The sequence below is a fragment of the Battus philenor genome, unplaced genomic scaffold (genome assembly GCF_028537555.1).
Source record: "Battus philenor isolate CCGP_79_NKW_IND1 unplaced genomic scaffold, ilBatPhil1.0.hap1 SCAF_7, whole genome shotgun sequence".
NCBI classification, from domain to species: domain Eukaryota; kingdom Metazoa; phylum Arthropoda; class Insecta; order Lepidoptera; family Papilionidae; genus Battus; species Battus philenor.
This window is the reverse complement of record NW_027181737.1, coordinates 11,579,844-11,604,157: the sequence shown is the minus strand read 5'-3', so window position 1 is coordinate 11,604,157 and position 24,314 is coordinate 11,579,844. Positions and strand designations below refer to the sequence as shown.

Sequence of the window (24,314 nt, the reverse complement as noted above, 5' to 3'; positions counted from 1 at the left end):
ACAAAAAGAGGCCACGGCCCTCCACGCCGATGACCCCCTCAGCATCGCCGATACGACTGCTGGCAAGGAAAGGTCCTTTCCGATCTCGTCCGCCAGAATCCCCCGCTCCGACTGCCACGCCGGGCAGACCGCAAACGTGTGCAAGGCGGAATCCTGGGCGGACCCTTTATTCAACTAACTAATTAAAAACAACAACAACTAATTAAAAATAACGTGGTGATTTGTCATCACTTCACAGTAAATACACAATAATTTTTTTAACAGAAAACAATGGAAGGAACAGGACGCTGTATAAATTGTTCACCAGGTTATATATACAATGCCGCTGAATCCATTGTGTTTCATACGATTATCCAATTGCCAAGGCCGATTCGAACTGAACTAATGATGGCCCGTGGGCCGTTACGGTCATCTATATATAAAGCAATTTATGTAAATTGACGTCAGTGACAATGGCCTCTCTAAGTGTTGTGGTGATGGCATTCGCTATAATCGTGGGCATCACAGCTGCGCCCAGCGATCGTGAGTTTCATAATATTTATTTAACAGACGAAAATGAAACATATCTCCTTTGAAAATCATATTTACAATTACAATATATGTCATGTTTGATTATATCATATACAGAGTGTTTGATATAGCTGTCAGAGCTCCAATGGTGTGAATGTATATATAAGGTGTAAATGTATATACTTCATTTGTGTTTAATTAATGTATAGAACGTGTCCAAAAATCAATGCTTTCAGAAGCGTTTTAAAAATTCGGATTACATATTAGAATTAATAATTGTTTACTATCTGTTCCCAATAGTTACAGTAACTGGCCTGTCGCATTCGAATAAAAAAATAATATAACACATATAAAATAGGTGTAAAAGATTTAATGCTTTTTGCCGATAAATAAACTACACATATGGACCTTTAAGAAAGATTTTATATCTACAAAGAGTCGCCCTATATTTATGATTACAAAAAAGCATCACTAACTTGTAAAACTCTTTTTATGTCCACGAACATAGATTTTCATTAGTAAGTAAATATTAAAGCTGATAAGAAACTAAATTAAATTAATATTATAAAAACCCTTGTTTTGGAAGTCGATTGAATGCACTATACGTGTTTTAATTTGTGACGATTATTTGTGCCAAATAATATATCTTTTATATATACCTAAGTGGTTATTTGTGTTTGTTTATAGCGCTATAATGAGGTAAAACTATTAGCCTAATAAAATGTGATTTTCCCAATGCGAGAATCGTGAACGGTGTTTCGTCTCTAAGAATGAAATGAACGAGTTTTAAAATAAAGCCTACTAAACTTGAAGAGTTACGAAACATAAATGAGGAAATCCGCAACAGAACTAAAATCACCGACGTACGTCGTAAGCTTTTACTCTTGGGAATTGGTACTGGGTACGGCACATCAGGCGTGTTACCTACGGCCGTTGAGGCTGTACAGGTTCTTGTGTGGCAAGTGGCACTAGGTGGGTCGACGACAAAAGGTCACACATGGAAGATCGCTGGATGCGAGCATCGCAAGACCGATCATCGTAGAGATCTTTAGAGGAAGTCTAGGTCGTAAACTGGTGCAGCATTTTTTATTCAAATTGGCGAATCTAGCACCTCTATGCCATAAAAGTGTTATATATCATAAACTTGTATGGGGATTCGAAACAATCATTAATTTAGAAAAGGACCAATATTTAGCTCCTTCCGCACATATAGTGATAGTCGTGCAACATAGTGCACCGCCCGCCAGCCCGCTGATAAATGCGCATGTGGCAAACAATACGAATTACACAACTAACACCGTTAAATCACTCAACACGTGTTTCACCCCTCTACGGGGCATCTTGAGGAGTTATGCTACACCGCTTAGTGCCAAACACAGAGTCTGTGTTTGGCAATTATTAATTTTACTTGTCAGGGTGGCACGTGCGTATTAAATAGTTTATTTATTTATTCATAAAACAGCTTAACAATCAGTTACTATAGCTGGGTTAATTCTTGGCTACAATAAGTAATATGATAAAATTAGTGAAATTAAAGCTGATTAAAAAAATTAAAATATATTCAATTAAATATGGATTGAAATTGCGCTGAGACTAGTTAGTTAAGGTAACGTTCAATGCTATTAAGAACTCAGACCAAAGACTACGTGATCCTGGCCTATTCATTTCGACATTACTAACACGACAGTAAGCACAATTATATTTGCACACTAAATCACACTGACCCTCGGTCATGAGGAAACAACTCAAAAAAAAAAGATAAGTTTAGAATGTTTATAAGATATTTAAATAGTAAACAATATTTTTCGTTCTCACTTTACGTAATCTTTTACAAACACATTATAATTTTTTAGATGAGTGAAAATATAAACATAATTCACACGTGATACAAAAACATCTTAATAACAAAAGTTAAAAACGACTTGATACAAGATTTGTAAAAATGTGTAAAATATTATATAGTTAACAATGAAGCAGACATGTGGCTTGATCAGTTTCGTAAAAAATAGTTTCATTCAAAGTAAAGTATCAACTAAAATACATATGAAACATAAATAAAATTGTTTCATAAAAAGAATAACGGTTTTAAAATTATGAAACAATATAGAAAGATTTACCAGAAAAAATACTCGATAAAGCGCTAACATTGAAACATTGATTATGTTCGCACTAAAACAAAATATTGTTTGAAAAATTGGAAGACGAAGTATTAAAAGTAAAGAACGTTTCCTTTGCAAGTCGAAAGGAGTGATGCAGTCCATTAATATCTTCTTGGTTAGACACACAGGGTGAAATCTCATGTTGTTAGAGTTAATAAAAAAATCTTTTGCTAGCCGATCATTAATTCCATGCCGTGTATATATGTATTTAGATAAACAACGATTTTCTATATGGTAATCACTAACAATATTTTCTATGGAAAAAGTTTTTAGACTACTTGAATAGCTTTCAAATGTAGTCAAGCTCTTTTTGAAATCATCTAATTCTACATCGTGTCTGTTATCTTCATGTCGTGCAGGAAATTTTACAGCACTCCTTGAAGAAGAAATTACACGTTCGAGTTTGAAATTAGATTTGCGTCGATACACTTTCGCGAAATAACACATTGAACAGCAAGTTCGCTTCGTTTTTGTGCTTTTGGTAACAGTTTTAGCCGGTTTAGCTACTTTTGTAGTTGAATATTTATTTTTTAGCCTCTTCTTCTTTTCACGTTTGTCTACCTTTTCATTTTCATATTTCTGTTTTTCTTGCTTTTCGCTTTTTTCCGGATTAACCTTCGATCTATCTTTATAAAATTCTATTTGAAAACTAAAATTGGAACCCAAACGAATAAGTTGACATTTCTTCGGAGGTTCCTCGTTCGATTTTTTACCTGATTTTGTTTTTTTTTCTGCTTTCGGCTTTTTCACTGGTTTTTCTTTATCAGGTAACTTTGATTTTATTTTGCCATCGGAAGTAGTCTGTTTTGGTTGATTCAGATTTTTTACTAAAGTACCACAGGATTTCGATCGCAGTTTAAACCTACGTGTATTAACTTTCCTGTTACTTCGATTAACGATTTCGCAACAATTTACCGAATGCGAACATTTATTACAAGGTAAGCACTTAGTTTTTTTATTTTGTGTTTCATTCTTTGAGCAGGATACTTTACTGGGCTTTTTCATTGTCTTCTTGTTCCGTTGTTTCTTTTTCTCCTTTTTGCTACTAGTAACACTTTCCTTTTTCTTTTTTTCTAATTTAATGAAGCTTTCATCTTCATTTTTACTCTTCGATTTTTTCTTACTTTTCGTTTGTGTATTTTTATTACAAGTACACGTATCGGGTGTTACTTGAGGAACTTTTTGTTTTGGACTTTTTTTTTCTTTCACATTCTTTTTATAAACACTAGAAGAGCGGCTGTTATCACGAGATTTTTCTGGTTTCTTTGGTTCACTCTTTTTCTTATCTTTTATTTTGGCACTACAGACTACAGCCCGAGGTGGATCAGTAGAAGTACCTTTTTTAACTATGCTAACTTTTACTTGAGCCGCTTTCTTACGAAGCCCGACAGTTTTACCCTGACAAGCAACACTTCTGCTACTTTTATTAGACGCTATTGGATTTACATAACCCTTCGATTTTTTTTTGAAACAGCATTCAGCGATACAGGGCATGCAGGTTTTTATTTTGACTTGTTTTTTATGATCAACATTTGGACTGTCTACTTTTGGATAGCCTTGTACAGCTTTACGACATTCCTTCGGCAAGCTGTTTTTAAAACTTTTTAACAGCTCTTTACTATCACAGGGTTCTTTAGTCGTTGGTGATGAACTGTCATCGTCAATACTTTCTATTGCTTGTACTTGGACGCAGGTAGTACGATTATTTGATTTTTTTACAACACGTTTCAGAAATATGTTTGTCTTTCTACGAGGTTTTTCAGCGTGCACATCAACGGAGGAATCTTGCCTTTGATCTTCTGGACAAACACAACACTGCGTGAGCTTGTCTTGTGAACGTGAAAATATTCGGAATTTGGACTTCACGGAACTACATCGTGACCTTCGCGTATTATCAGTGCCTAGATCAGCACCTTTATCTACTGCCGTAATTAACTGGATTATTGCTTTAACTCTTTGAGCTTCAATGGGTTGAAGATTCTTTTTACATTTCATTTTACCTCTGTCGTTGAGACTAATTAAACTTTCGGAAATAACTCGACACCTCAGATCATCATAGTTAGCTCTCGACTTCAATAGTTTGTGGATCAATTTTGTCTCTTTGACCGGAAAAACGCAGATATTGTGTTGATTGTAAATTCCCAAATTTTGAGCAAAATGTTTCTTAAAACTTAATTTACTATCTAAGCAAAAAGACTTGCTTCTTTTGTCACAAAAAAAAATTTCACTGGGTGGTTTCATCACGTCTTGTTTTTTGCGCAACCATTACCAATAAATCAAAGATCCTCTTATAATATTTTTAAATTTGATCCCTCGGGTTAGGTTCTACGAGTTTATAAACCTGTAAAAAAAACAATATTATTTTCGAATATCATGTTTGAAAAAGGATAAAAGTGAGCAAAACAAATTGAAGTTGTGTTAAGAATGTGATTATTAAATAATATACGTTAAATAAACGTTTATTCATTTATATACCCACTATTTATTATTGTTAATACAGTTTTTTTCTTGAAACATGACTCCATTGAAATCATCTTTACCATTTATTCATATAACGTTATTGCAGAAAATTTTAAATGTATTAATATTCTAATTTATTCACAAATAATTTTGAACAAAATTTAATAACACATTTGTCAAAAATATTTGGATGACATTTACAGATAATAAAAACTTTCAATTTAATCTGGCTCCTACAAATTCAACCACCGCAAGAGATAAAAAGAGAACAATGTTTCAGTTACACAAGACTCGTTGTTTACCTTTACTTTAATTTCATGAAAAGCTTTAAAACACGAATAATTCAACAAAAATAATTAAACACATATCAACCCTATTCATTCTTTTTCAGGGGTAATTTCGCTTGTTCAAATATTGAAAATAACGCCATCTATCAAGAAATCTTAGGAACAAATCAACTATTAGTTTCATTGTTTCAAAACTAGAGAGCAATGCCAGTACTGGGTAAGTGTAGTTCTATTGTCAATGAAAAGCCTTGAACCGTTTAAACCTATTTCTTATCAGCCCGAACATAGTAGCCTGTTTGGAATATGTTACATTTATTAAAATTTTCTATTAGAGACCAACGCCTTGCGTTCTATAAGCTAATATGATAATAATGATGATCATAAATGTTTATTTTATTATTATAGTGTAAAGAAAAATTATAATGTGGATATTTTTTCTTGTAAAGTGGTAGTAATCAAGTAGCAAATCCCTCAAGAATCAAATCAAATAATGCAGCTAATAATTTTTACACATACTGACATTCTGAATTTACTTTATCTTATTTTCTTTTAAAACTCATTGTCATTCATCATCATCATTTCAGCCATGGGATATCCATAGCTGGACATTCGCCTCATCCATAAATTTACAAAAGATTGTCCAGAAGTGATTTACATTTATATTGTTCCAACATTGGCATTACCTTCATAAATTTCACATGTATGAACAAAAGATTTTTGGATGAAATAAAATTTTCTTATTGTTTCAAAACATTTATTTTAAAAAAATTACACTAATATTTTTATACCTTATACAATGATAGTAAATTTTATACATCTTGTGATTCCGTATCACTGGTGTCGGAATCACTTGGTGGCCAGGTAGGTCTAGAATCATCTTCTTGTTTGCCTGCTGTTGCCAAAAATTTGTTTTGTGCTTCTATAACACTTTTGCTATCTGAGCAAGCACTATAAATATTTAACACATCCATGTTTAATTCTAAAAATGAATGTCCCCATGAAAATTTAGATAAATAATATTTTGCTTCCTGCTTATGGCCAGTAATGAACATAGCTGCTGCTAAAGCTTCTACACAGCTCAACTGATATGGTTTTCCATAATTAATTGGATTCGCTGCAACTAAAAAAGGAAGAAGTCTAGGATGTGGTGATTTCATGCGCCCGAATGGTGTTTCATCAATTTTTGCCCAAGAACAATCTATCACAGCAAGACCGTATTTTTCAATAATCTCTTTATCGTTAGGGCTTACACACTGACTGCCTACTGGCGACAACACAAGACCTTGAAACTTTTGTCCTAATTTTAAATTTTTTATTAGGTTATGTCTTAGCAACTTCCTTCCGGAACACTTCTTTGGATCACAGTGATTTAAGTCCCACATACTAATAGGAAAAATAGCTTCGGTACCTTCTCCAGAACTATCGGAACATTCGGAATTGTTGGAACTATCAGATTCGCTACCTTCTGATGACTGCAAACTAAGTTCCTTAAATCTTTCGGCGTAATTGCGTTGAATGTGGTTATTGGAACGCTTGCCACGAACGCCTCCTTTTTTCCCTGGTGCCATCTTTAATATAATATTTTTGTTATACTGTGATCTAAACACATTTGTTTACAAAATCAAATAATACGTGTGACAATGACGTTCAACTGACACATTGACGTATAAACATTTTTAATCTTTTAGGGAAAAGGGTTTTACATACAGCCATTTTAAATTTTGAAATATAAATCGTATTTATTCATAATAATATTATTAACGCTTGTGCAAGATAACGATAAATAAGTATTACAGATTTATAAGGCAAATAAAAGTAATTATTTCGTTTTGATCGAACATACATACTATCTCCATAAATGAAAGTTTATAATAAATAAACAAAACAAAACATAGAAATTCTTGTGTTAAAACATCACTTTCGCTTATCGATCATGAAAATCCATATTTTAAAAAATAAAATCTTTTTACTACAGACCTCTTTTAATGCATGTTATGAGATAAATTAAACAAAAGAAATTGACATTAGGTTGAGAAATCGAAGTGCTTTAAATATTTTTAAACATCACTTTGTCTTCTACAAAAAACGTTTTCTAGAAATTATTCAAGATTGATTTCTCACGCGGAAGGATGAGCAGTGCCTCTATGGCAGGTAAGGTTTTTAACATATTGTCAAGGAAAACTTCGAAACATGGAGTGTAAGACGACAAAACCGCTTTGAAGGATCAGACTCTTCAGACGCCAAAACTAAACCCCAGTCATTAATAATTATTATTGATTTTTTTTTATTCTTTCACATCTAGGGAATATTATAAATATCTAAGTTATATTCATGTTCATTATTGCAGTAAATTACGACAATCTGCCACCGTGTAACACATCAGCGTACAAGTAGCCCGTTTTACTTATTTATTTATTTATTCTTTTTAGACATTTTAATGGCGAATTTTGCCTTATAGGCATTCTCTACCAGTCAACCTAAGATAATACATAAATAATTTGTTAATGTATAAAAGTTGTAGTAAATTATAGTATACTTGTATTTAACTATAATATATGCTATTCATGCTTGAAAAATATATGTCGAGTCGTTGTCGCATTTACTTTGTTAATGTCGATTCTGCACTTATGTGATTGAAGTTATGCTAGCTGATTTATGCTCTGTGTAACTTCATCTATATCGATCGTGCCAAAACAGGAGGTCCATGAGCTATTATATGGATTCTGCCGCGCGATGCCGCTTTTTTATACCTATCTGCGGAGAAACTACTAGCGCCATCTGTTGACGCCAGCTTAAACTACAGAGTTCCTACATGATAAACATATATGTACCTAAATATGAAAATTAGATATACATATACCGATCACATATGTATATACATAATCTGTATAATATTCAATTAGAGAGAAATTACGTCGATTCTTCAACAAATAGGTGTCAAATTTTTTTAAGTATAACAGCTTGGAAACTAATTCCGCAGAGTATTGCCATTTATACATACTATTTTTACTAATTTTACTTTGGAAAAAATCCGTGAAGTTTACTTTAAAAAAGAACGCTGAACAGGAAAAGAAGAATTACGAAATCAGATTGTGAGATTTACAAACTTTTAATTATTGAGCATATTTCCTTATCGTAGCGAAGGACCAAAAACTATAAACTTAGGTCATGTTTAAAAGTAATTGTTTGATATGTAAAGAAAAGGGTAATAAATAATGTATGAGCTATGATAAGATAAGAACCATATTACACTTAGTGGAATCTGTGGAATCCATTTGTAAAGTCTTTATTGCTATATTTAAAATAATTTAAGAAATGGATTTAGGGTAGTGGCAGATCGCTAAGATGTTTATGAGCTTCTTTACAGTAATTAAGCTTGGCTGGCTCCTCCAGAAACTTAACTCGAGCAACTACATACGTTAAAAGACAGAATTAGAAAGCCGTCAAGGTCTTAGGTCGCTTAGAGAACACTCCATAAAATGTCTGACTCAGAGTTGTAGCATATATTGTCACTCACAACGCGACCAAATTTTCCACATTATCGGATTACACACAGACACACACACACACACGCACGCACTCGCGCATGCGGACTCGCACACGTACACGCACTCGCACTCGCACTCGCACTCGCACACGCACTCGCACTCGCACTCGCACTCGCACTCGCACTCGCACTCGCACACGCCCACGCACATGCACACGCAAACACATATATATAAACATAAATAAAATTTAATATAATATAAATCTCCTCGTTTTCATCAATTTGCTATTAAGAAAATTAGATAAACAAGCACAAATAGAAGCTATTTATACCGACTTCAAAAAGGCCTTCGATAAAGTTGATCACTTACTGCTCCTAAGAAAAATTCCTTACAATGGAATTAAAGGCAATCTTTTACGATTTTACTTTTGGTTTGCCTCTTATTTAGAAAATCGTACTTAATCCGTCGTGTTTAATGGGTATATGTCCTCCCTTGTTCCAATTACATCTGGCGTTCCTCAAGGATCAATAATTGGTCCCTTACTATTCATCTTATTTATTAATGACATATCGACATGTTTTATCAATTGCAAATTTCTATTATATGCGGATGACCTGAATCTATACACCGATATCATCTGTTTGAATGACTTAAATTTAATACAGGATGATTTAGACAGACAGGACGCATACTGTAAAACTAATAAATTATTCCTAGCTTATAATAAATGTAAACACATAACTTATACCAGAAAGGTTAATGTAATACCGGCTAATTTTCACATAGGTGGTAACTATCTCGCTTCTGATAACACCATACGGGATTTGGGGCTGTATCTGGATTCAAAACTCACTCTCGACAGACACATTGACGAAGCTATTAATAAATCTTACCGTATGCTGGGTTTTGTTACACGTATAACAAAATCCTTTAAGCGCAGAGACACTTTCATCTATCTTTGTCAATCTATAGTAAGATCTCACTTAGAGTATCTATCCCCCGTTTGGAATCCACTGTATGCAGTCTACGAAAATAAAATTGAAAGAGTACAAAAAAAATTCCTTCGTATTCTGAACTACCGAATGCATTGCCACCGGGATTCTTATAAAATGTTTTTAAACAGATACCGAATGTTATCATTGAAGGATCGACGTTCTCTAATGGACGCCACTACACTAAAAAATATTTGTGGTGGCAATGTTAACTGTTCGGAACTGTTGTCCGAGGTAAACTTTCGAATTCCTGCAGCAAGAACGCGTTCTAGATCTCTCTTTTTTTATCAACGGCTAGGACAAATATCGGTAAACGTGTACCCTTATGCAGAATGTGTAACCTCCACAATTCAAATGTTAGTGATATTGATATATTCTCGTGCTCTCTCGTATCCTTCAAAAAAATAAATTCGTTTGAAATTATTGAGTACATACAATACAATTTAAAATATAAAAATATACAATTTAAAATATATTTTGAAATAATGTATATAGTCATATAGCCATAGTCTTTGATCCCTGTTTAGTGATGTTTTTATTTGTTTGACTATAAATCATTATATGTTCTCAGTGAGATAGTTATAAGGTAACAATTGTAACTAATTTTATATTTCTAAGCTTCTAAGTTTGTACTTTCTTACTGCCTTTTGTTACTGTTTATCTCCAATAAAGTAAATAAAAAATAAATAAATAGAAAAAGGTTTTTCCGCTAAATATATTTAGTAGAATAATTACATCCCATCACGTGATTTCCTTACGTTATATGTCCTATGTAAACCGAGTGAGGTTACTAAGCCTTGTTCTCTCAAGAATATTATGGTTCATTCGGAATTCGAGTCTCATGTGAACAATATAACTATCATTTGCCACTAACAATAAAGCGTTTATAATTTAAAGATAATTATAGTGTATTAGTTGATCGATTTTTACAACCGTACCGTGTTGTATGTAATGCAGTATTAGTGAATAGAAATTGATAGACGGCACGCGTCTCGCTGTTGTTTTTTAACGCAACGAAGCACACTCATAATCTGTGAGTAAAATTCAATAAAATATTTCGTAATATTTAACTATTACAGGCCACTATTTTCTTTTTTTTAATTTTGTTTTTAAATAAATAATTAGTCTGTTATGTGTACTAGAAATATATCAACGATATGGTGATTTAAAAATAAAGATTCAAATATCAAAATGAAGAAAAAAAAACTAGAGAAAAGATTTAAAGAAATTCCTTATGTTAAGTAAGAAAAGGACTAATAATATGTCTATTTACTTTCGCGCATGCAGTCGTAGTCGTGTCGTATTTTAAAAATAAATTTATATGCTGTTTAAAATAATACAAATAAAGTTTCGTCACCAAGGCGTGGGAAAAGTAACATGTTTACACATGTTACATTTCCCACGCCTGTTTGCCATTTGTTGAGCTTGACAATGGAATGATTTTTTTAATTAAATATTCAATTCGAATCATTTGGAAACCTTTCTCTCTTCTAATAAATATAGAACTAATGCTCTGCTTGCGTGCGGTCAATGGAAGTTTTTGGAGGAGGCCTATGCCAACAGGCACACTGAAATTAGAGACATACTTTAAAAATAAATTTAGTTTTAAAATGTGTAGCAATAGATTATTTTGTAAATACTAATTTCGGAGTAAAGGGCTTTATTATTATTATTATTAATGCCCTGCGTTGTACATGAATTAGTAAACAATTTATGGCTATTGTAGGGAGTACGTTGCCTCAACTTTAAAATGAATGTTAAGCTATATTTGCATATCTTTAACAAAATTATACCTTCATAAATTTTTTTTGGGTAAAGATATAAGAGAAACACTACATCATTTTCTTTTGTTTCTAAACAAAGAAAAAAGATTTATTATTAGAAAGGTCGTTAATAAGACATGCTATCTTTTATCTAAGCGTGACAAATGTAAGTGCAAATAAATAGTAATAAATATATAGGGAGTGGATACAATTTACAATATAGTAAATGTCTTGATCATTCCGCCGTTTTGTTATTAGAAAATATTCACTTGCATATTGCATTATCTTTGACTATAGGTTTTCGGTTTTTTTTTTAATAAACTTTTTGCTGGCAGTCGTGAGTACAATTCTCAGGCGAAATAAAAGGTACCAAAAAAATAAATAATGTTTTTCGATAATGATTGAATTCGTAGTTTAAATAATTTATGAATTCATTCATTCATTCATTTATGACAGCTGATAGAAGTCCACTGCTTGTCATAGGCCTCCCTCAAATATCGCCCCAATGACTGGTTTTTCCCTGCCCGCATCTAGCAAAGAAAAATATTATCGCGTTGTTATTATTTTTGGATGTGGCACTTTTTTGTATAAAAGAAAGTTTCCTCTTTCTCTTCTTTCTTTCGAAGGGTTAATTAAGTTATTATTTGACACGTTAAAGCATGATAGGCTTCTGTTCGTGATCAAGAGAGAAAGATAGGTGGCCACAACGTGAATATTGTCAGAAACTCAAATACATTTGGACGATTGGGCGAATAACATTTATTATTCATATTTTTACAAAAAGTTAGGCATAGAAGCTTTCTATTTAAATATATATAGTACATTAGAGGCCGATTCCCGGTATGCAACCTTATATAATTCACTCTGTAATTATATAAGATTACCATTGCTCGGAGACAAGTTTCCAGATATAGGCAGCGGTATTTGCTGCGTACATACGTACGTACGTATAATACCATACTGCGCTGCCTACCCGCCAGCCAAGTTCAATATATATATCTAGGTGAGACCTATGACTAACAGTGGGCGTCTGTGGGCTGAAACGACGGATAAATCGATAAACCAGTCTGTAGCACGCTACCAGAGTTAAATTGAAGAGATTTATCCTTTGTATTTTAGGTTTACTAATATCATATTTAGGATTCAAGAGTGTTATAAAGTATCATTTATAATTATGTATATATATGAGGTGATTGGTTACAAGTATTGGATGTACGGTAGATACGACCATACCTAAAATCATAATAAATAATACGTAAAAAGTGTTTTCGTAATTCGTATTACTATATATTACGATTAATTTTTGTTCATTATTTGTACCTACAGACTTTACTGTCAGAATTTATTGTCTGTCGCAACCTAATAGAAAAATTAAATTCATGTACCTTAATTTAAAATGGTTACTGTGTAGGTTGATTGGAAATAGGTGTGACAGCTTTAAACCTTTTTGTTGACAAATATCCATACATTTACAACTTTAAAGCTTTTACACTTATAGCCAATTGCCGTGTATATAGACGTCGCTGCGTTGTTTACGTGATGAGGTAATGAAAGTTCCAGATCATTTGCAACGGCTCAGACAAACGTAGATTACTGTTGCCCCAATTGGGTATTCACGTAGGTTGGGCTGATTCATTAGATTCGTTCGTACGTGACTAGCCCGCCGCAGTGGTGCCTTCATACATATTATATATCGATTTTGTTCAAATATTCATGTACAAAGTCGCAGCGTGACGATAATTGCTGCGGACGCTCTGTCTGATTGTCATCGTGTTCAATTAATGTAGAGAAAATTATTGGTTTCAAAAAAGATACCTATAATTGTAGTAGTCCAACGTTTGCTTTGGTTGAAACAATTATAATATATAAAGAATATTACATAAAACAATAATATTAATAATCGTTTCCTTTCCTTCCTTTGTTTCCTTTCTCTCCTATACTTTCTTTTATTGTAACGAAAATTTAAAGTCATGTCTATAATTAAATTAACAAACAATGAATTGTTTTTGTCTTGTTTTATTATTATTTAGAGAATCTATTAACACTGTTTTTCTTTGGGGGATGCAGTGGTTATTAATCAGCCGATGTGATGATGATGTTAAATCATTGTCAAGGCTGTATGCCTGTAGTAGACAAACATATCATTTTGTACTACGTTGTACAAAACTATTGTTATGTCTCACTGCTCAATAAGCTAAGTACGTGAGCAAATCGGACACAGGTTTTCATGTTCAATTTCTCTCCTTCTCTCATGCTGTTATGTCCCATGTAACTCTACTTTTCCATTACATCTAAAAAAAGTAGCAGCAAATTTAGTACATATTGTATTAAAGCTTTTAAAAGTCCCACCCGACTCTCGAAAGGAACCTATAAAAGTTCAAATTCAAGTGGCTCCAAAAAAACTCAATTTTTCCACTTTACCTAACTATAGTATCTTATATTAAATTTCAATCATCTAAAAATGTTAATAATTTGTTTTATTAATTTTAACGCATTTCATCCATGATCCTCTTCACGTGACTGAATCCTTCTTGCATTTCGATAAACAACAATAGTCTAGAAAGAAGGCGGTCATGTTTGTCTCTGGCTGATTTGCACAACGACGGATATTGCGCACATTTTAGGTAAGGGATTCAAAAAAGGGGTGGTTGCATTTCTTCTAGTTATATCAATGACAACTTACCGAGGCAAGGTTCTGCCTTCCATGGCATTTTCTAATCCAGGCCCTCTGAACCTCCCCGCCTTGTGAACTTGGCAACCATCAAATCAAAATATATAAAAAACTGCCAAAGCCATGGCTGATGAAGTCAAGTCCTCGAGCCTTATTACTATAAAAATTTTAACAGTTACCTTCACCAAAAAAATCTCAGTATGTAGAAGGAATTTATATTAAACCTACTGCTAGAGAAATGACAAGATCAGTAATGTGGTAAAGTAATGTGGTAGAATACATTCGATCCTTACGACGTGGATCGAAATATATCACAACCGCAAACTAGTTCGGATAACTTGTTAAACCTATTTTTAATAAAACAAGGCAAATAAGTTAATTTTATTTGTAAACGTTGCCCGTATACTGAAAGATACCGTTACGACGACGTTGAATATCGCTAGTCATTAAGGCGATCGATTTACTGTCTATTGTTGTCAAGGTTAACGAAAAGTCGAAGAAACTTTTAAAATATTGTAACATGTAGTACTGGTACCGGGAAAATTTTCATTAATTTGGCGTTTGTTCCTCGAGGGAGCCATTGAGCTTAGTTACGTACACGAGCTCTAAACAAGTGCCTTCTGCGCGCTGCCCCCGGATGTAAATGATAACAGTGTAGATCTAAAGAGCAAATAAGTATTTTAAGGGAGGATAACATAACATTATACTTTAAAGCGACTGAAACCTTGATTTTAAATTTTGTTCTTGTAAATATAATTCTGGTAACAGCACCCGAACGAGGCGAGGTTCTGCTCTCCTCCTCCTCATTGTGTTAATGACAGCCCGAGTTGAAGGGCCAAGGGCCAGCGCCCAGTACCAGCACGTAGCGTACCCCTAATCGACCTAAGAGCATTGGGGCCTCTCAATCCAGTGGAATATCAAATGTGATTGTTTTATCCAAATCGACTGGGCAGCATTTAGACAACTACGAAACATCTTCTGGTCCAATATCCCTCAGTTCCTTAAATCCAAGTTCTAGGTCTAATGTTAGGCAAACAGCAGCCAATATTAGGCACCCCGGGCTAAACGAATATTGGCGCCCTTTCATAAATATACAAATTTACTGCAAAAAAAAATTATAAAAAAGGGAAAAATTTATGCAAAAAAAATATATTACCGCCTCATAAAATTTGGCGTCCCGGGCTGTGACCCGGCTTGCCCGGCCCCTTATACAGAACTGGCTACCAGAAATGACTTACAGCACTGAAATGTGGTCTCTGAAGAGCCACGAAGACCGGTATGCTCGGGATTTCTTTACAAGATCGAATAAAGATTAAGACAGAGCTGTGCATGATAGAAAATAAACGACATAGCCTCGGCAGATGACGTGGCAGTGATCGAGCCACGAAGTAAGTGGGTTCTTGAGACCAAGGACCTACGGCATACGCAACGTAAGATTCTTTAACCCACAAGGTAGACAGAAGACTCTGTTAGTCATCGGAAGACGCTGGATACAGGTCGCTTCCTACTAAGCTTATTGAAAATCTCGAGCTTATTCCCTATAAAATAATAAATTATTTGGAAACTCTCGAGCTTATTCCCTATAAAAAAATTTAGGCTAAGCACCGTCTGCACTCTTTCAACTTAAATCGCGTCAAGCTGTAGATGCTAACTACCAAGAAATTCGGAACAGATAATCTTTTTTCAAACTTTTTTCAATTTTATTTGTTTCTTATTCTTTATATTTGCCAGTTCTTTTCAGATGAGATCAATCCCACGATGCTGTCACTGCGCATTTGTTTAGTATAATAAATTGATTATGTACGACGTTTGGCTTAGGTGTAAAAGGTTTAAAAAGGAGAATTTGTCAGCAAAAATCTTTTATACCTTTATTTAATTGTCCTAAAATATGATCACTTTACACTATTAAAATAAAAAAAAAAACAATAACTTCTGACACTACTGTCTGCATAAACAGATAATGAACAATAATTAATTTCAATATGTGATAATTATAATTTTGAAAATACTTTTTGTACTACCATATTATCATAATGTTATTTATTAAACTATTTATTTTAGAATAAGTTAATCATACATTGACAGAAAATGTGCTATTAATGTCCCCGCTTAAAATTTTTGTACTTATACACAATCGCCTGTTATCGTATTTCTTTACTTTTACAATATCGTTAGTATTTACCGATTTCTTTGTTGACAGCCTGCTTCAACTACGATACAAAGTCGAAGGGGAATAAATTGGACGCAAAAGATATCATGGATCCTGCTAGTCGTAAGTATATATTTTTATTTTCGCTCTCAATTTTATATTATTCGAAATTTAAAAGTCTTCATTACATTAACAACAATTTGGAGAAATTAATTGTAAATAAATTATTTATCCCCTATTATGTTATATGAAACAGTGGTACAATTTCAAAATTTTTCTCAGAATTATAGGCATATATTTATTACGATTGCCATGACAGAATTTTATTTTAAAATAGGTTTTAACCGTTGAAACTTATTTGTCGATCTCTTCTTTACAAGCCGTGCATAGATCTTTACTTTAGACATCAATATTGAGAAGTTGGCTGGAAGACATTATGCCAATGCATAATACTTAATTACGACTCGTATAAAAAAGTCACGCAATAATAATAAAAAAAAAAGATTTTTGTAACGTATAAGTTGCATGTAGATCTCACGCAGATTATGCTTCGTGAGGTAGGTTTTTCCTGAAAAAGCACGTCTATTGTCATTGTCTAAAATAGCACGTTTCTTTATTAATAAACACTCCTTTATTTAATAAAATCAGTATGTAGCAGTAAAAAACAAGGAAAATAGGTAAAAACTAATTATGGTATTATATGGGCCTGCGTACATATTAAAAACATCATCCGCTCATAATTTTGTACGGTAGTACAGTAAGGGGTTCATCTAATTTCGAGTCCAGTGAAAAAATAATTTGATTTATAATAATTCGTGTGTAAAGTACGACGATTTGACATATCACACCTCACCCCGAATGCCGCACCCTGTCTACTGACAATAAATAGTTTAATTAAAATATTACGACCCAACTCGCGCGTCTGCCTAAAAATATTACGACGCAACTCGTGCGCTGTAGCACGTTTTTACTTGCCGAGAAATGAAAGAAATGAAAATCTAGTGCAGTTTTCTCCGCAATCATATTTTTTTATTTATTAAACGTAGATAGAAGTAAATAGAAGAAGAAAACGAAGATAAAAGGAGACGAATAAAAAAAAGATAAAAGACGAAGTAGAAAACGTAGATAGAAGAGACAAAGTTCTCTTAAAAACAGTTTTCAGTATGCAGATCCAATAGCGCGCCGGCGTAATGGCGTGTTTTTTTCACTAGGGTATACTAATGTTATAAAAGTTAATTAATATTGGTAAATAATTCAGGTAATTCTTTAAATATTATTTTAAAGTAATATTAATGAATTCCCTGCCGCTATCTGGAATTAAGAAAAATAAACAAACTCTTTTGGCTCTTCATTTTTTATCAATGACATTTAAAAAGACCCCTAAGTGCAAACTATTCTGAATTTGGTCCAGCGTCGGGCTGGTTATGATAATACATTTCAATCATTTTTGCTTAAACAATGCAATACAAATCTTTTGTACTGTGTATTTATTTATAAAAAATAACTCCTGGAAAAAAACGTTAACTTATCTGTATAATTTAAAAAATGATTAGTAAAAAATTGAACCAATAAAAGTTAAATATTTAAAGTAATGCCAGAAAAAAGATTTAATCATTTAGATTTTATTCCATTTTTTTTTTCACATACAAAACAATCATAAAATTCCAAGACGCATTAAGATCTCCGTAGTTAAAATTGTTTTTTAAAAAAGTATCCCTCACTGCGTCAGTTGGACATAATACGTCGCGTGCTGAAGACGTGTTCGTGTGCTATACCTAAATTTGTAATAACGTTAAGTACAATACTATGTAATATAGCAACATGAGCGACATGTATCTCGGTAAACCAAAGACATCATCAAACAGTAAGTATTTTATTTTAGGTTTTGTTAATTAGATTTGTGGTTGCTACAAATTTGTGAATCGGCTTATTAACATTGTTATTAACCAAGTGAATACAAAATGTTTTAAAACATTTTTTTCTAAATTTCATCCCTTTAATACAACTTAATTATTCATGTCGTATTGACGTGTTCGTTGAGACACAATGGGGAAATTTACAACTGTCGTTGAAAGTTAAAATACGGTTATAAATTTTTACTTATTGACTGCAGTAGGATAGATTGATTGTTCATAATAAGTTTATGTTTACACACTAGTACACCTTAATATTATTACGAAAATGAACAAGATGTGCATTTATTAACACGTTGTAATAAAATTTTTAAGATGTTAAAACAGACTTGGAGTGAAAACTTAGAAGACTTAGAAAGGACGCATTGAATATATAGATAGATGGCGCAGTAAGAAATGACTCGTTTTACTTGGGCGCTGATGCGTATTTTGCGTTGTTATACATCTTTTCAAACTATGAATCCAATTTGATGTTGTGGAAATAATAATAGTATTCTATGATCTGACAATTAAAATTTCTACTAATCGTCTAGAAACACTTTTAGGTTACATTTTTAGGTTCAATTTACGATCAGGTGATACATTAAAATATTAAGTATAAAGCAAATGTAAACTTTAAAAATTCCATTAATAGAGCAATAATAAATGTGTCATGTTTCGTTGTTATATTTTTAGGGGTAGAAACCCTACGTAGTAAAAAGATTTTCTATCCCAATTTAAATAAGATTTGTCTGAAGTAAACCACATTATTGTTTCATACGGAATCGTGTTGCACTTTAGCGGTTACTCAAGGTCGGTAGGCTCTCGTAGGAATTTGGCGATAAAATATGGAAGTTCAAGCCCGGCCGCTACGTATTGAATTATTACTTCTTTAGATTTTTATTTTTCAAAAAGGATATATGATTGATATAAAAGTACATTTTCTTGAATGTCAGTTGCATGGCACCGCCCTCAGTCCGCTACCTCGCGGGAGGAAGAGGAACTGATACAAAAGAGTTCCCGTGCTGTTTCGCACACTACGGATCCACTGGAGAAGCTACGTCTGCTATGCTTATCTAGAGGCGCCACTGGTATTTTGGGCCTAGGAAGGTAATTAATTTTTTTTTTACAGCATAGTCAACTTGCTGAATATTAGTAGTAATTCGTAAGCTTTTTTGAAATGAAATGCTTGCAATTATACATGATTTATTATTTTTAAATAGACTACAGACATAAGAAGGATATTATGAAATCGCAAACATTTAATAACAAAATGTTACTTTTAGAAACAAGTAGGTTTTAATGATGTGGTTGGTATCTGTAGCCAGAAGCCAAATTTATACAGGACCGTAGATGACATGTTAAAATGTTTTTTTGGGAAGTACCAAATGTTCATATACTACATTTAGGAGCCCATATCACATCCAAATCTTGTATAGACATGTCTTAAAGCGTGAATTTCACTGTAGGGAAATAGCTACAGCAATCAATAATTAGACTAAAGACTTATTTTATCAAACCTGAAAGTCATAAACGCAAATATTTGCATTGCAAATTCTTTGTAGAACTGCATTCATATGGATGAACTGAGCCATTGCTAGTTTTTAAAAGATTATAGATCACTCTGCCATGTTCCTGGTCAGAACAAAATATGTATGTTAATAATAATAATAGTGTAATGTTTGAAAAAATAATAATCTTATCTATCGTTTCTTGCCAGAGTGTTCAGACGAATGGATGATGATGGAAAGCTCAACAAGGAAGAGTTCATCAATGGCTTGAAGGAGACTGGACTTGAAATAACTCATGATGTATGCAATTAAATATATTCATAATGGAGTTTTTGAAGACCTTGAGAATGATACATTTTTACATTTCTTCTCACCAGGACTGTGATAAGTTGTCATAGCTTATTATGTAGCATTTACTTTACTTGCTGGTCCATTGTCTCTACCCCAGGACCTCAAGACATCAGTGGCCTACTATTCTGGATGCTATAAGGGTTGCCCTCAGCCATTGTCAATCCAATGGGCTATGTTGGCCACTTTCATTCTTCAATAAATCATCTCATTTGTAATTCTATATTGAAGAAAAATATAGAGCATAGCATTCTCCATAGCATTTGTGCTGTAAGTCATCCCTGGTAAAGTAGAAGAAGCTACTTCTTACTGAACCTATTGAGAATCTGGAGGAGAGGCTTATGGTCCAGCAGTAAATGATCAATGGCTGAAATTGTGAACATTATTTAACATATCTGCCCTCCTAGTATGGAGAGAGGGAGGCAGTATCCAGAACTTAGTCATTTTCTTTGGGCAACAGGAACAGGAACCCAGGTGGCCTTTATGAACTGGTATGATAAGCCCAAGTGAGAGGTGAGCAGGTGTGCAGCGGAGCAAAAATAGATGAGTGTTTTTCCGCTGTAGAGGGCGAAAGTATTGTAGTTAATATAGTATTTTAATACAAATATTTCCCGCTTTAAGATGAAGAATGTCATTTGAGGCAAGTTCAATCTGATTCTAGTTTCTATCAAATTAGGCTCTTGTTATCTTCTCATGGTGCACACAGGTGGTTACTAAATGATCCTATGTGAATAATATATAAATAAATGAGTACATACACTGAATTGATTAGTAGTAAACTTGCTTTCTGGGTAACATTGGCATCTGGGTGACAACTCTAAGAGGTTCTATTGCCTGCGATATGGGAAGGCTGGGAATTAAAGTGTGATACATTCTAGCTATTCTCTATTTCATCTTTACTGACGGGAAAAGTAATTATCTCCCTCTTAAATAAGGCTGCTTGGGTTATTGTTGATTGTCAGGCTGCAGATGTGATTAAATAGTTTTTGGTGTTCTGACATATAGTGATGATGGAGGAACAGGAATTTTGGTCGGAAGTCCGATATAACCATGAACCAGAAATGTTCATGCATTGCATTTCCTTATATTTTAAAAAAAATATGAACATATTCATTTTATAATGTATTTTATAGCAAATTATTTTCAATCGAATTTCTAGGAGGCCGAGGAGTTGTTCAAGAGATTTGACATTGACCACAGCGGCTCAATCAATCTCGACGAATTCATCAGGCAAATCCGTGTAAGTATTCAGTTTTTTTAAATTTCTCACATTGTTATAATTATTATTGTTGAAATGAAACAAAGTTCGTATGCTTATATAACGCAAACGTTTTCTGAATTTGTTTTCGAACCAAATAAATTTGTTAAACACAAAAGTTTATGCTGCATTAATTTGTACATGTTCAGTATGTATTGAAATAATTGTTCAACTAAAATTTGTCTTATCTAATAATGTACAAAATCAAAGAGTAACATTTGTACTATAGTGCTTTACTATAAAAGTAAATATAGTGCTGCACTATAATATACTGGGTTTTAGGTGTAAAAGATTAGAACATGTGAATGTAAAGCTCACTTGCTATCAATTAACATATGGTTTTCAAAATAATAAATTACCTTATAATACTATAGTTTAAAAAGTGTTTTAAAAATTCTGATTACTACATATTAAAATAACTTATTGGTTACTGTCTTTCTGCAAACTTTGTACCGCCAGAAGTTATTAGCTCTTTTAGAAAAATAAATTAATGTGACCTTTCAGAGTTTTCACTTTATAAAGGACAATTGTAAATAGATGTAAAAGCCTTTAAAGGTTTTGTTAACAAATGAGCTATACATTTAGTCCTAACATGTCTAGATCTATCACTGTATATTATCGTTACCTTTACAGGAATTTAAGAGAAAATCTAATCTAATCCAATCGAATATATGATGTAATAAGTCTAGTCTTCAAAGAGAACCCTTGAACTTAGGGTTAAAAGATCTAGGTCAGATCTCTCTGCCATTCAAAACCTAATGAAGCTCTTTATACTAATAAACAAATGTATTATTTAAAACAATAAAAAAATTCAGATTTATTATTTTTTCTTTTGTTTTAAGCCCCCGATGTCTGACTCTCGTCGCGCTATAGTGGAGCAAGCTTTTAAGAAACTCGACAGAACTGGAGATGGACTAATTACTGTGGATGATATCCGCGGAGTTTATTCTATGGAGGCTCATCCAAGGTAAATGCAGTAGCTAACTTATCACTTACAGTACAAGTGCACAGGCAATACTTAATTTTGTTGGTACGATTTTAAAACTAAAATTAAAAAAACAGTATGTTGTTAAATAAATTTTATAGCATTTAAGAGTTAGAGATATTTTTAATTTGAATAAGTAGATAAAATAGCGATAATTTTGTTGAAAGTTCTTTCAATGTATGCTTGATTTTCAGGCATATTGGTGCATCAACGAGAATAATAATAGCTTTGACCATCACCTAAATAACTATCCTTTGAGCTGTCTCAATTCCCAAGGCTTGTCAATATTACTATATAAATAAGACACATTTTTTCTGGTTAAGGTCTTCTGAATACGCTAGACGCAGGCCATTTCTCACAAGTCCTATTGAAAATCTTTGAAGAGAAGCCTATGCTTTCAGTTGTAATAATAGGTCTACCTGATAAAGAAAGGAAAAAGTAATGTTGAGTACTTTTTCTACTTTAATTACATTTTTTTCAATACAATGAGTTTACAGATATATGAGTGGAGAGGAGACTGCTGATGTGGTCATGACCAGGTTCTTGGCCAATTTTGATGGCGAAGGAACCACCGGTGCGAAGGTATGCACTTCACAATGATTATATTATAATATACCATAATCGTCAAACGAATTTTCATAATTACCAAAGTAAAGTGAAACACACTAGAAGAAACTGTTTTTGTGAAAGCGACTAGCTGAGCCGACTAACTTTGTCCCGACTTGGGTATAAAATTCTTAATACGAACCTTAGTTAAAAATGTATTTATTTAATATGGATTTTTGATACACAACGTCTAAAAGTTTTTGAGTGGCGACCACAAGGTGGTAGGGGCGGTGTGGGTAGGATCCCCCCTTCCCGTCGATCGACATGGACCAATGACTTAGTTGAGAACGCGGGAAATCGCTGGATGCGGGCAGCGCATGGCTGATTTTCGTGGTGGTAATTGGAGGAGACCTATGCCTTGCAGCGAGAGTCCTTATCAGCTAAAAAGAAAAAAAATTGTGATAGTCATTGCAATTGTAAGATGCCCACTAGTCAACATGGACCTCCTCCTTAGATTTCCTGTTGGATTCGTTGGAACACTTTGGCTCCAAGCAGGGAAAGTCACTGGATGCAAGTAGGCTCGACCAGTCACAGCAATCATTGTGGGAAGCCTATTCCAGCAGTGGGCATCTAAATGCTGGTATGATGATGGCGATGATTGTTAGTTTTATTTCCTTATGCATATATAATGATTATTTATTCTCTCTAATATCGGAATATGCGTTGTACAATTGCTCGTGTGAAGAACATGATTTTCAAGATTCACCTAGGTTTTCAAGGATTTCTTTGATCTAGGTAGGATGGCAGGTAGCATCTATCATCAAGTTGCATCTGCAACTGTCTTGATTCTGTTTCTGGTAGAAACAGGAATTCACAGAATGTTTCACTCTCCATTTCACCTTATACATGTGATTGACAATATTAATACTTTTGTGTCTTTCCAGGTGACACTTGAAGAGTTTATGAACTATTACAGTGGCATCAGCGTGTCTATCGACAATGATTGCTATTTCGATCTAATGATGCGTCAGTCTTACAAATTGTAATATGCTTACACAACTTTCTTCTTTATAACTCTCACACATGCATCAATGGAGTGGTGTGAGCATTTCTTGCACTAATTGCTTCTCGAATTAAATGTTATTACTGCGAAGTGTTATAGTCTGCTTCAAGGAATATATCACAATAAATATATAAATTAAAGAGTATTATTTATTAAATTGTTTTTTATTTTGTTTAGTTCTTCCTTGAGTTATTGACCAGCATGGTTATAGGTGAAATATATTTTTTTAATG

General features: G+C 33.3%; 3 protein-coding genes across 6 annotated transcripts in view; 2 read left to right on the top strand and 1 right to left on the bottom strand.

Annotated features, from left to right (window-relative positions):
- The first annotated feature begins 457 nt into the window (after window positions 1-457).
- LOC137931269 (calcyphosin-like protein) lies at window positions 458-24,239 on the top strand. Of its 4 annotated transcripts, none has more exons than XM_068774696.1 (8): window positions 458-522; window positions 16,531-16,602; window positions 19,328-19,481; window positions 20,092-20,182; window positions 21,390-21,470; window positions 22,331-22,455; window positions 22,971-23,055; window positions 23,964-24,239. In XM_068774696.1, exons 1-8 carry the CDS (start codon window positions 477-479, stop codon window positions 24,063-24,065), a joined length of 756 nt encoding a protein of 251 aa, XP_068630797.1. In that variant the 5' UTR covers window positions 458-476; the 3' UTR covers window positions 24,066-24,239. The 4 variants fall into 4 exon arrangements, with proteins under 4 accessions (XP_068630797.1, XP_068630798.1, XP_068630801.1 ...); XM_068774697.1 differs by lacking the exon at window positions 458-522 and adding an exon at window positions 7,531-7,567; XM_068774700.1 differs by lacking the exon at window positions 458-522 and adding an exon at window positions 10,870-10,929.
- Window positions 4,965-7,050, bottom strand: LOC137930949 (18S rRNA aminocarboxypropyltransferase). The gene is made up of 2 exons (XM_068774321.1): window positions 6,205-7,050; window positions 4,965-5,010 (listed from the first exon to the last, which is right to left on the bottom strand). The coding sequence occupies exon 1, from the start codon at window positions 6,982-6,984 to the stop codon at window positions 6,226-6,228; it is 759 nt and encodes a 252-aa protein (XP_068630422.1). The 5' UTR covers window positions 6,985-7,050; the 3' UTR covers window positions 4,965-5,010; window positions 6,205-6,225.
- LOC137931267 (27 kDa hemolymph protein-like) overlaps window positions 21,218-24,314 on the top strand; it is a 47,168-nt gene continuing 44,071 nt past the window's right edge. Inside the window, exon 1 of the mRNA XM_068774695.1 lies at window positions 21,218-21,223. The gene's annotated coding sequence lies outside the window, so the exon portion shown is untranslated. The remainder of the gene's footprint in view (window positions 21,224-24,314) is intronic.

Excerpts from the sequence above, each read along its gene's own strand:
- LOC137931269 (XM_068774696.1), top strand. The coding sequence starts at position 477 with ATGGCATTCGCTATAATCGTGGGCATCACAGCTGCGCCCAGCGATC. Across the intron at positions 21,471-22,330 it reads AATTCATCAGGCAAATCCGT|CCCCCGATGTCTGACTCTCG; the intron begins GTAAGTATTCAG and ends TTTTGTTTTAAG. Across the intron at positions 23,056-23,963 it reads AAGGAACCACCGGTGCGAAG|GTGACACTTGAAGAGTTTAT; the intron begins GTATGCACTTCA and ends GTGTCTTTCCAG.
- LOC137930949 (XM_068774321.1), bottom strand. The coding sequence starts at position 6,984 with ATGGCACCAGGGAAAAAAGGAGGCGTTCGTGGCAAGCGTTCCAATAAC.